The sequence below is a fragment of the Medicago sativa genome, chromosome 5 (assembly GCF_051527215.1).
Source record: "Medicago sativa cultivar Bolivia chromosome 5, Bolivia_mono, whole genome shotgun sequence".
In the NCBI taxonomy this organism is placed as follows: Eukaryota; Viridiplantae; Streptophyta; class Magnoliopsida; order Fabales; family Fabaceae; genus Medicago; species Medicago sativa.
In genome coordinates this window covers 76,294,795-76,308,466 of record NC_140753.1, presented here as the reverse complement: position 1 = coordinate 76,308,466, position 13,672 = coordinate 76,294,795, and the positions used below count along the sequence as shown (strand labels likewise).

General features: G+C 32.5%; 1 protein-coding gene across 1 annotated transcript; it reads left to right on the top strand.

The window, feature by feature from the left end:
- The first annotated feature begins 6,971 nt into the window (after positions 1-6,971).
- On the top strand, positions 6,972-12,810 carry LOC146925116 (Kinesin motor family protein). The gene is made up of 16 exons (XM_085710083.1): positions 6,972-7,300; positions 7,511-7,645; positions 7,964-8,047; positions 8,168-8,293; positions 8,384-8,443; positions 8,542-8,595; positions 8,708-8,800; positions 8,883-8,978; positions 9,115-9,263; positions 9,390-9,536; positions 9,647-9,776; positions 9,867-10,847; positions 10,928-11,086; positions 11,165-11,281; positions 11,380-12,156; positions 12,262-12,810. Exons 1-16 carry the CDS (start codon positions 7,073-7,075, stop codon positions 12,511-12,513), a joined length of 3,588 nt encoding a protein of 1,195 aa, XP_085566209.1. The 5' UTR covers positions 6,972-7,072; the 3' UTR covers positions 12,514-12,810.
- Positions 12,811-13,672: the final 862 nt, after the last annotated feature.

The window sequence follows — 13,672 nt, the reverse complement described above, 5'->3', positions numbered from 1 at the left end:
CAAGACCCATCAAGATATCATCCAACCAATGTTTAATTTTATAAATCAATGGAAGACCAAAAATTTCTAACAAAACTTTTCTAAATCGCATACAACAAAATTTTTCTAAATCAATAGGGACAATAAACGAATCTAAGAAATTAAACTATGATTACTCAAACTAACTAGAGTCTAGAGAAAGTTAATTTGATTACAATCTAATTTATTGAATCAAAGTTTAAATAAAAATATTTTTTTATTATATGCACGAGTATTCAATTTCCAATTCAGTACTAAAACAAAAAAGATTGGTCCATGCAATTCAACAAACACCTTATCCGTAATTTGTACCAAGTTTTGATTCAATCTTTACAGCATCAATTTTCTGCAAGTTACAAGTTTGAAAACCTTGTAACTAAGATCATACAAATTAATAGCAAAAAAAAAATCAAAAAATGACATAAAGATTTAATCTTTCTTGTTCTTATCACTCAAAAGATTGATTTTGTTGATTGATAAAACCCTCTTTTTTGTTGCAAAAACAGAAAAATTTATGCACAATTAAAACAACACAAAAAGAGATAGACGGAAAAAAGAACACATAAAATTTGTTTAGGTAGTTCCCCGATCATCCTCATTATGGGTGCGTCTGCCCCACTCCAAATGGAATTGAGATATTGATTGCCACACAAAATCATTTATTCAAAAATAGAAAAGTTACAACAAAATCAAACTCAATTGAAGTTCTTCAACCCTTGATGATGATGAGGAATTTTGTTCTTTTCAAACCCTTCTTCTTCAAATAACAAGATAAAGTCCCAAGATGTCCAATTGATCCTCTGTTCGCTACTCCTTTGCGAGAAATAATACCTCCAAATGTTTTGCCTCGGCTAAATCCGAATCACTAATTGTGCTAAACCTCGAAATTTATCCCCAATTTGGAGGGAAAACCCTAGTGATTTTACTAAAAAAATCCCCAAGAATCTCCTACCCAAAACAAGGAATTACAAAACCTATGGTTTTGAACGTTATGTCCCTAATCTATGTTAACACCCAATTGAACACCTCATTGTCTTTGAAAATTATGTGTTTTGTGAAAGAATGAAGAAGATAAAGATAATGAACTTGTATATTTATTGATTTTATATTCCATAACGAAACGGGGATGCATGAATGCTATTTGTATGTGTTAAAAATGAGATAGGAAAGAAAAACTTCATATCTAAAATTTTACCATGTTTTTAGCAAGTTTTGTTGAAAAATGTCGGCATGTATGGATCTATAGAGCCTATATATCGATGCATGATAGAAGTGCTTGAATTGAAAAAATTCAATATTTGATTGTTATGTATCGACCCATAAAAGCTGAATTTTCAGATTTCTCAGAAAGCTTTCAGTATGTATTGAACCATACAAGTAGCTATAATAAGAAAAATACTTGGACATGTGCCAAGATCTATCGATCCTTAAGCCAAAATTTTCTTAAAAACTTGAAACTATAATAAGATGATGATGATGAGAAGATGAGAAAGATTTTGAAAACTTATCTCTATTCAATTATCATCATCTCACTTCTCATCTTTCTTGCGGTTCAAAATCTGGGATATACATGTTATTGGGTTCTGTGGAATTGGGTTAAACTGGGAGATAACATAATTTAAATATGGCGTGTTACAAAAAAATAAATTAATATGGCGTTCAGTGATATACATCTATTTATCAAAATCTGGGATATATCTCAAAATTTTCATCGTTCAGTGATCAGTGGTCCTCAATTTAAATATGGCGTGTTACACATATTATTGAATTGGCATTTTTTTTTTGTTTATAAAAGAATTAAAATATCTACACAAATACTTTATAGTTATTGGTCCACAAATCATATCTTCTTGTTTCCAACTATGTCGGAACATACCCTTATTTCATGAATTTGATGCGGCGACGATTCATTGAATCCACCGATACTTTTAAAGTGAGGGTTGACGTCATTATTATTTGGATCAACAAATGATCTAATGCTCCTTAACTTTTAAGAATATTAGATCCTTTATTGAATCAAATAATAATGAAACTCAAACCACAATTCATATGCATAGGTAACTTCAATGAAGCGCTACCGTACCAAATTCAAGAAATTAGAGTTTGTTTCAACGTAGTTGGAACAACTGCGTACTCCCCCCGGTCTTTAATGTAAAAACAAACAAAAACACACATATTAAAAGTGTAGTAACAAAATCAAGATAAGCATAAATGTCTATGATCGATTTAAAATTTTGTTCTTGAGTAAAGACTTCAAACTCATATACCATGAAGATTTCATTGGTATTGCTAGAAATTATAATTATCACCCAAGAATTGGGGTAAACATTGCTAAAATCCTGCTCTCTCCGAAAACACTGTCCAAAAAAAAACATTTATTCACCACAGAGTGAAGAAATAATTAAATTATGGGTTAAATATTTTTTCGTTCTTAGAAAACGATTTTTGATTATAGTTCTTAAAAAAATAAATTAATTATTTTCATCCTCGCAAAAAAAAATAATTTGTTTTTATCTTTAATGGTTACTTTATGTTCATGTGAATATCAAGATTATAACTATTTTATGTTTAAATTGTATTCATGTTATGTTTGTTTATTATGTTCAACATTTATATATTCATATTATATTCAAAATATGTCAAAATTATATCTATTAGGGACTAAAAATAAAACAAGAAAATTCTTGAGGATGAAAACATCTCATTTTATTTTTTTTTAAGGATGAAAACCAAAATTTAATATATTTATAGGGACGTAAAACTTATTTAACCCTTAAATTATTTAAGGTAAACTCAAATTCAATTTTAGGAATCTTAGAATCTTAAGAATAAATTTTAAAAATAATAAAGTTATATTATTTATCAATTTTATATTAATATTCTTTTTTTTAACTATGTAACCATTTGCAATTTAAAAAAAAAAAGAAATCTAATATTTAACTTGCAATACACAGTATGGCTAATCAATACATAAAACCTTTGTTACTTGTTTGTCATCCATCACACAAGTGTTCACTTGATGCTCAAAGGAGTAGTTTCGCATTTTTCACAGTGCCTTAATAAATAAAAAAAATATAAATTTCAAAACACAGTTGAATCTATCTTGTAAAATTGATTATTTTAGATAGGATGTCATATATTTTAATATTAATTTTTTTTCCATCAAAACAACAATTTCTAGTATATCATAGATATAATTTTATAAACTTTCTAGCATGTGATTTGACATTATAACCTCAAGAGATAGGGTTCAAATTCACTTAGAGACATTGTAACATGACTATGGCTACCACTTTAATTAATGATAGTTTAGCATCCTATCGAAAACAATCAAATATTTTTGATATATACATACATATTACAAATTTAAAAGAAAATAAGACTTGTATATCGTCAAGATAAACTTACCACTCTTCTTCAAAAATTACTTTTGCATTTGTACGAAGTATAACCAGTGTTGTTTGACTGCAAGAGGCCATAAATTGTAGAGAAAATTACACACACCTCCTTTGAGGTATGTACAAATGTCACTGACCCCCCCTTGATTTCTCAAAAAGCATTGACCTCCCTTATAAGTTAACACTGTTATATTTTTGACGGAACTTTTCTTTCCTCTACTTAAGTGCAATTCTTTCCTACACTTTTAACAAACAAATATATTGTGCTCAAGTTCATCGACTCACTTCCAGAATTAAAACCCTCTACCACCAAACTAGTTAGAGTCTTAACAATTGTTTTCATGGCCGTTTCCACTTAATAAAGCTAGATCCTTTAAACTACAGTGAAAATATCCAATTGACAAATTCAAAATTGCTCAAACGGTGGCATTTAGGGTGGGTAGGAGGAATTCTTTCCCACCATGGGAAAGTAAAATTTGGCTGTTGGATTAAATTAAGAGCACACTCTTATCATACTCCATCAACACTGTATTATTTTTTACACTATCTTCCACCTTACACTCTCTCTTCCATGTCCCATTCACCCACAACCACTACTGCCATCACCACCACCACCAATATCAAACCCATTTCTCAATTACACTGGTATTGTTCATCCAATTCAATCGGCATGTTGAAAACTAAGAAAATAAACTCTTAAATATTTTGCTTCCATTCTTACTCTTATCGTCTTCAAGTACGAAATCCGGCGTACTCTTACCGAGGCGGCGGCGACAAAAATTCTGATCATTCAGATCTAGGTTCGTCGGAAATTCAATAATAAGTGGTGGAGCCAGAGAAACGGCCACTGAAACAATGTCGAAAACCGGCGAATAGAAGAGAAAAATCGTTGAATCATGTTTGTTTCTTAAACTGAAATGCAAAGATTTGAATAATTTCCCAAACTTGATGGAATTAGTCCATTTGTTTCATTTCTAATGACATTATTTGGCAATGAAATTGGTTGTTTCAACGGAAGTGGGTTTTAAACAGCTGTGGAGAATTATAAAATGGCTAACATGAAATGAGAAATCGGAAGAAATATGTGAGTTGGAAACAGTGAATTTGTTGCTGTTGCTGTTCTTGGTGGAGGGTGAGAGGGGATGGAGGAGAGAGAAGGGTGTGGGAGATAGTGTGAAAAAATCTGATGGTGAGAGTCTATGATATAATTATGCTCTTCAATTGATCTAATGGTCAAAAAAATATTTTCCCATGATGGGAAAGAAATCCTTCTACCCACCCTAAATGCCACCTGCTCAAACAAGTTCCTTATTCTCCAATAAATTTTTCAATTCTTGTATTCCTGATTTTCAATGAGTTAAAAAAAATTGACCAATATTTGACTTTAAAACTATTCCCGTATCAAATTTGGATATTTTATAAGAGAAAGAAAAAACGTATGGTTTTAATTGTTGCTTATATGAGATTGTTTTTGTTGATGAGTAAAATCTTGTTGTCTCTTTACCAATAAAAAATTCTTGAGTTATCTAGGAAAGTGGGGTTGTTAACAAATTTGGTGACAAAGTGAATGAATCGATAAACTTTTTTTTTTTTTTGAGAGAATGAATCGATAAACTAAGAAGTAGGATAATGGAAGGGAGAAGATCTAGAAGCTAAATCAAGCTAACGGCCGTTTGGACAGAATGGTAGAAGATACATATTTAGTGAAAATTCAAGGGAGGTAAGTGTTTATTTGATAAATAGAGGGGGTGTGAGTGATATTTGAACAAACCTTAAGGGAGGTGAATATAATTTGTCCTAAATTGTAAAACGAGGTGGTGGGATTTTTGTGCACATTGTTGCCCTGCCTATTGCAGGTGGCCATTGTAGTAAGGCCAGGACCAAATGGTCATAGATAGTAACACTTGTTATTGTGACTGATGCTTTGTTTTGTACGTGACTAATGCTTCCCATTAATAGCCATATTATTCCAATGTTAACACATTGTTAGGTAGAAGGTAGTTTATGCACACTTTATTTCCTTTCAAAGTATTTGCATCATTGCATGTAGTTTGTTCACAAGGATGTGAAGGAAAAATTCTATCATGGAGGTTACTTGTGTGCGCTTGAGCCCCCATCCGTTTTGATTTCTTTTTTCCAATACTATATGTATATAATATATACACATAAATTCCAATACTATATGTATATAATATATACACATAAAGTTTAAAATTTGATTTGATTTTTTATTTATTTCGTATTTTTTTTGACCGAAACAAAATTAACTATTATCATTAATCAACCAATGTTCAATACAAGAAGGATAAGAATCAAAAATACGGTGACTATCCCAAGAACAGGCCGCTCTAGCTAAAGTATGAGCAATCATGTTTGCTTGTCTCCTAATATTTATTTCGTATTATATATATACATAAATGCTATCCAGAATTGAATGCATTGTCGTATGAGAGATGGATAGGTTTTTTTTTTTTTTTTGAGGAATGATAGATGAATAGTTAAATAGTTATTAGTCACTTATGTAGATATATATATATTTTTATTGAACTTTAAAATTAAAAAATCATTAAATATTTTCAAAATATATTAAAAACTACATATAACAATTATAATGTATGTTGTAAATTTTTTTTTTAATGTATGCTTATGTTTAAAATATAAAATGTTTTTTTTTAAGAATAAAATGATATATACAACACAAGTTTTGACTATGGAAAGTTAAAAGGAAAAAAAAAACCATTTTTTTAATTGATTTAATTTGTATACACTATCAATTTTAATTGAGTTTACTTTGTATATTATACAAAGGTTTTATACATTTATCAAATAATATGCCATCACATCTATTGATGAGATATGATAAATCATATATTTTTAATTCAATTAATGTAATAACACATTATTTTATGTATATGTAAAACTTTGTTAACTCATTGTAAAATAGATGTATCTATTCTTTCTCTTCTTAATCTCAATTTTAAAAATCACGGATTTTATACATTTATCAAATAATATGCCATCACATCTATTGATGAGATATGATAAATCATATATTTTTAATTCAATTAATGTAATAACACATTATTTTATGTATATGTAAAACTTTGTTAACTCATTGTAAAATAGATGTATCTATTCTTTTCTTTCTCTTCTTAATCTCAATTTTAAAAATCACGGGATAGACATGATAGAATTTAATCATTGATGGACAGTCACGGACAGCACTTGGGTGACATAATGTCACTGTGACATTAAATCTGGGTCACACAACACACATTGTCTTTTGCATGTGGGCCACACAACACATCCATGAGTACATTTGTGTGGCTCAGATTTAATGTCACGGTGACATTATGTTACCCAAGTATTTTCCATGGACAGTCTGTGTAAATTAATTTGACACCAACGTCCAATAAATATACTCCACATAAGCTTACTTTAGGAAAAGGGGACTGTTTAGTCATTTCATTTATTGCCCCTATTCTTTTGCAACGGTCATCTCCATTTGAATCCAAGCTTCCTCTCTTATCATCCCTTTCTTAACTCAAAAACAACACCATTCTCTGTAATCTTCTCTCTCTAAAATTTCAATTTGAAACCCAAACTCTCTCTCTCTCTCTCCAAAATTCTACATTGTTTTCTCTCTCATCAAAACCATGTCTTCTACATCATCTATCAGAAACCTTCTTCCTAGATCATTCTCTTCCAAGAGAAAATCAACTTCAAACCCTAAATTCCCAAATCCAGATGCAGAAAATACTCCTCCCACAGACCCCAACATCATTCAGATCAACCCTCAAAAGTCATTGTCAATAACAACCAAACAATCACACTCCAAAATCCCAATTTCAACCACCCCTCCTGACTCAGACCCATCAGTGAAAGTAAGCACTGCTTTAAAATTTCTTTCATTTTTCTGCTTAATTTTCGAAATTTTAAGATTTCATCTGTAATCCCAGAAATGGGTATGTGTAAAAATCACTTTTTTTTTTCTTTTCTAATTTTGCTCATAATAATTTGGGTATATATAAAAATCACTGCTTTTTGTTTTTGTTTTTATTTTTGCTTATAATTTAGATTTAAACTTGAAACAGGTTGTAGTACGAATTAGACCTACCGGTAACATTGGAATAGGAGACGAAACTGTCAAGAAGGTTTCTTCTGATACATTGTGTGTTGGGGATAGGCAATTTCAATTTGATTCAATTTTTGATACCAACGCAAGTCAGGTAAACTACTTTACTTCACTGTTAGCTATTCATGGTGTATTTTTCTTTCCATAGTTTTCTATCATAGGATTGATGTACTTGTTTCCTAATTAGAAGCAACTAGTAACTTACCTTCTTTGATTCAATGAATTTATGATTGGTTTTTTCTTTCCATAATTTTCTCTCATAGGATTGAAGTACTTGTTTCCTAATTAGAAACATTTTGTGGTTTAACTTCGTTGATTCAATGTTGTTGCTCGATAGATACTCATAATTAAGTTGTAAGAGAAGGATAAAATGTGTGATTTATGTTAAGTTTCTGTTGATTGTTTTGTTCAGGAAGATATTTTTCAGTCAGTTGGTGTTCCTTTGGTTAGAAATGCTTTAGCTGGTTACAACACTTCAATTCTATCATATGGCCAGGTACATACCTACTATTTAATGTTTGTTGTATTGTTTCAACCTTTTAGTAGGGAAAAAAATGTTTGGTATATTTGATGGATTAATGAGATGAAGGTTTATTCTTTTTTAACTCTTTGCTAGTCTGGAAGTGGAAAGACATATACAATGTGGGGTCCCCCAAGTGCAATGTTTGAGGAGCCCTCACCTCAAAGTCACAAAGGAATTGTACCTCGGATCTTCCAACTGTTGTTTTCTGAGCTTGAAAAAGTATGTTTTATTTCCTACTTAACTTCTAATACTTGGAAGTTTGTCTTCTGTTTTATTTAGTTTTGACTGTTTTTCGCATAAATATATTAGGAGCAGGGTATGTCTGAGGGGAAACAGTTCAATTATCAGTGTCGGTGTTGTTTTCTTGAGGTAATTCTTTATGAAATTTCTAAAAATGTGGCAAGTTTTGGGTGTTGTTCCCTTGTTCATATGCTAATGCTGTTTTTTGTTGTTCTTGTTTGAAACAGATATACAATGGTCAAATTGGGGATTTACTTGATCCAACGCAGCGGAACCTTGAGGTAAGCACATATGGCTACCTTTGTGGTACAGTTTTGTCATTAAACCATTATTTACTTCCACATTTGTTTTCATTGCTGCATGCTTATTATGGCTTGGTCCAAATTATCACAGATGAAGGTTGACTCAAAAAATGCATTGTCCTTGGAGAATCTGAGTGAGGAATATGTCACTAGCTATGATGAAGTCACACAAATTCTGATTAAGGTAGGGACATGAAAGCAAATATTGTTGAAAATTGAATATGCAAAATTTTCAGCTTAATTGATTTGATCTTTATATGCTGCAGGGTCTCTCTAGCAGAAAAGTTGGAGCAACAACCTTAAATTCTAAGAGCTCTAGATCGCACATTATTTTCACTTTTGTGATTGAGTCTTGGTGTAAGGTATTGGCAGTATAATTCTGTTTAACATGATTCTTTATGGATACAGTCATTTCTATTATTCAAGATTGAAACTGTTATTGTTAATTTTCACTATTAGTTGTTTGCTATGTCTGATTTTTATTGATTCATGTTGCAGGGAACCTCAACAAATGGTTTCAGTAGTTCAAAAAGTAGCCGAATTAGCCTTATTGATGTTGCTGGGCAAGACAGGAACAAAGTTGATGGCGCAGGCAGACATTGTCTAAGGGAAACAAGAAATATAAAGAAATCCTTATCACAGCTTGGGTAAGGATACCATTCATTGCTTGATTAATTTTATATTTTCTACTGTTAAGTTGATGTTTGAAATTAATATCTTGGTCTTATTTTACTCATTTCATTCTTTTTAACTGTTTCATTTCATTGACGTAGGCACTTAGTAGATGCTTTGACTAAAGAACCTCGCTTGGGAAAAGCAGAAGTTCCAAACAGAAACTCTTGTTTAACCCGTTTACTACATGAATCACTCGGTGGAAATGCCAAACTCTCAGTAATATGTTCCATCTACCCAGATAACAGGTATGTATCTAAATTGAACAATATTGATTATTTGTTTGAAAGCCTAATGACATAAATAATGTATGTTTCATTTCTAGATGTAAAGATTGCACTTGTTGATTGTATTGTAGGAATAATAGTGAAACACTGCGCACACTCAGATTTGGACAGAGAGTAAGATCAATTCAAAATGAGCCTGTTATCAATGAAATAAAGGAGGATGATGTTAATGATTTGAGTGATCAAATCCGACAGCTGAAGGTATTGTTCATCTCCCTAACTTCAGTGGAAATAATTTATAAAGGATGCATGCAAAACTGAAAATTGTAACTTGTGTTTTGTCTGGTACAGGAAGAACTTATTAGAGCAAAGGCTGATGTTCGAAGCTCAGATGGGAGTAGAAATGGATACTTCCATGTACAGAATGTACGCGATAGCCTCAATAATTTGAGGGTCAGCTTAAACCGCTCTCTACTCATACCTAACATTGATGATAATGATACTGATGAAGAGGTGAATGTGAATGAGGAGGACATAAAGGAATTACGCCAGCAAATTGATGAGTTTTATAGTTCATGTGAAGGAAATCCTATTGATATATCTGTCAGTGAAGATTGTGTCCAGTATTATTCTGTTGAGGAAGGTGATGAAATTGAAAAAGAGGAAGTATGTTTGGGAGAAGCATTTAGCAAGCTTTGTCATGAGGACAGTGTGGCATCAGATAACACCTTGTATGCATCAGCCAACAACACCTCAAGGGCCATTAGATCTTCATTTAGAGATAGCATTTCAGTCAGCTCATCTATTCGGTCTCCAATGCTTCTTGAGGAACCACAACTTACTGAGTCTCCAAAAATCAGGAATTTACAGAGGAAGAGTGTGGCCTTTTCATCCAGTTGTCTTGGAAGTTCAAACAAACTGGCGGAAGAGAATTCAAGTTCCAATAAGGATTTGTTGGGGAAGTCATTTACAAAGGATGAACTTATGAGATCCTCACTAAGATCAAGCAATGTTTTTCCAGGTCCGACTGAGTCCTTGGCAGCAAGCCTTAAGAGGGGATTACAAATAATTGATTCTCATCAGAGGAACTCATTACTGAACAAATCCTCAACTTCATTCTCTTTTGGGCGCTTAAGCTGTGGTGATTCTTCTGATCAAACAATCCAACAGAAGAAATATTCCATTGATGAAAGAACTGCTACATTGCTTTGTGGTTATTGCCGCAAAATAATAACTGATCAGGATTCCAATGAGGTTCCAGGTAGCTTTAAGTCATGTATTGACACAGCCGAAGCAGGAAATCCAGATGGACTGACAGATAAGGCTCCAAAAGTATGTATTGACTTAATTTCTGTTACATTCTTCAATAGTCTTGTGTTAAACTCATGTAACTATTTTTTTTCTTCTTCAAGGGTTTGGAGAGTATTCTGGAAAAAGAAATCACGAGAGAAAAGGAGCTCGAGAATGTTTGCAAGGACCAAGCAGCTAAGGAAAAAGAAATCACGAGAGAAAAGGAGCTTGAGAATGTTTGCAAGGAGCAAGCAGCTAAAATCGATGAACTAAATCAATTGGTATGAGGATTGTTGACTCATAAACTATGTCTGTAGTTTTTATTTTACACTGCTGACAATTTATTTGAATTCCTTCAGGTGGAGAAACTTAAAGGAGAAAAAGAACTAAACTCCATCGGCGAGTATGGTAAAAAAAGCAGCAAGCAGGCTGAACATGCTGAAGAGGACAATAACTCCCTAAAAGATGAATACAAGGTCCATGCTTGTTTGTAATCTACAATAGAAAGTTATAGCCGTTTAAACTTTAAATCTTTGAAGCTGACCCTTATAATTTACTTTTATGTTTTTTGCAGCTTCCGAGGGGCACTTCCTCGGACCGTGATTTAGAAGAAAAATGTGAAATTAAAGAAGTCCGGGAAGAACTAACTCAAAGAAGCATCTCTTTCGATGCTACCGAGAAGGAAGAACTACTCGAGGAAATTCACAATCTGAGAAGCAAGCTGCAATTATACAGTGATGCACCAGTTAAAATGTCCACTGACAAACTGAGATCTTCATTAATATCAAGATCCATTCAATTGAGAAAAAGTGGTGTATTTTCTCCTAATAATAATGGCGGGGAAGAGCTAGAGAAAGAAAGAGAGAGATGGACAGAAATGGAAAGTGAGTGGATTTGTCTTACTGATGAACTAAGAGTTGATCTCGAGGCCAACCGGCAGAGGGCAGAGAGGGTTGAGCAGGAACTGAGGTTAGAGAAGATGTGCACCGAGGAGTTAGATGATGCACTGAAAAGATCAGTTCTTGGACATGCTAGAATGGTAGAACACTATGTTGACCTCCAAGAAAAGTATAACGATTTAGTTGCAAAACACAATGCTATAATGCATGGCATAGCCGAGGTGAAGAAGGCGGCAGCAAAGGCTGGAAAAAGGGGTCATGCTCGCTTTGCCAAATCGCTCGCTGCTGAGCTTTCTGCATTAAGGGTGGAGAGGGAAAGAGAAGCAAAATTCTTGAAAAAGGAGAACACAAGTCTCAAGATTCAACTTAGGGACACTGCAGAAGCTGTTCATGCAGCTGGAGAACTACTTGTCAGACTCAGAGAAGCTGAACATGCAGCTTCTGTTGCAGAGGTAAAATCCCATCTTATTTGAGTTACAAAAGTGCAGGATAACTTCTTAATCTCCGGGTGCAACTTCAGTGGAGGAAAGTTTCATGATTTTATATTTCTTGTGCAGGATAATTTTACAAAAGTGCAACAAGATAACGAAAAGCTAAAAAAGCAAATGGATAAACTCAAAAGAAAGCACAAGATGGAGCTGATTACCATGAAGCAGTACCTTGCGGAGAGCAAATTACCAGAGTCTGCATTGAAACAGCTATATAGAGAGGATTCTGATGTGGCACAGAACAATACAACTCCTCACAATCAGGATGATGATCAGGCATGGAGAGCTGAATTTGGAGCAATCTATCAAGAGCATTATTAACAATTTGACAGTTGTTGATTCGATTAGAAGTCGATGAGTTTGAATTTGATCCTACTTGGATCAATAAGTATTCATTCATAAATAGATAGATCACTTTATATTCTTTGTATTCGTTTAAAGCATTGTATTCTTTAGGCAGTGTGAACAATTGGCTTGTGGAAATTGAATTGTTTAGGTAACAGTAATAGCATTGTTGTAATGATTGTTTTTACTGCTTGAATTTTTCTGGTTGTGCAGAAGCTACATGATGACTTTTAACTTTTAAGTGATATATATTATCTGGAAGTATGAAAGAAACTAAAAGTTAGAAGCTTTTTGTTTTTCGGTCGAACAACAAGGCACCGAGGTAGAGAGATTAATTCAGGTGAAAAAACATGTTTAGATGAACCTGTCAAAAAAATATATCAGAAATACCTAAATAATTCTACATGATGGAAGCCCGTGTGGAATACAGAGATTCAAATGGAAACGTTGAATTTTGAATCATAGATAGACTCTTCTTGTGGACTACTTACTGGTTATGATGAAGATAACAATGCTAGCATCCTTGTACGTCAAATTGACTGATTAACCTGTTTTATTCCTAAACTAGAATTAGTCCCTAAAATTAATGATATTTCAAAATGATCTATACAATAAAAAATTCATGATCGCATTAGTCCTTTTAGGTTAATTAAGTTGTTCACAAAAATATGATGTGATAAAAGTTTTTAATTTAGGATTAATACTAGCTGCATGAACCATTAAATATAATATAACCATTTTGTAGAAAAATTGTTCAATGTGCCTTGTGGATTGTTCAACCTATAAAATAGGTCATTGAGAGATCCAAAAAACACTCATATGATCGTAACTCCCGAGTTACGATACAATAAATTTAAGGGGCTTTTAAACAATCAACAAAACACTTAAAACAATTCTCCTAAAAAATGCGGTCCAAGTTCAAACAGGAACGGATAAAATTTATGGAAAATTAAATATTTTTCGTATCAGATACTATCATTGTCAAGTTCTAATGACATATTTTTTGTCAAATTTTTTTTTCTAAAGACATATTTCTTATCATCTTATTTCAGAGGTTGAACAATCCAGTAAACTTATATCATCCAATCTAACAAGAAAATTGCTTTTTTGACAAAGAATACTTCCAATTGACACA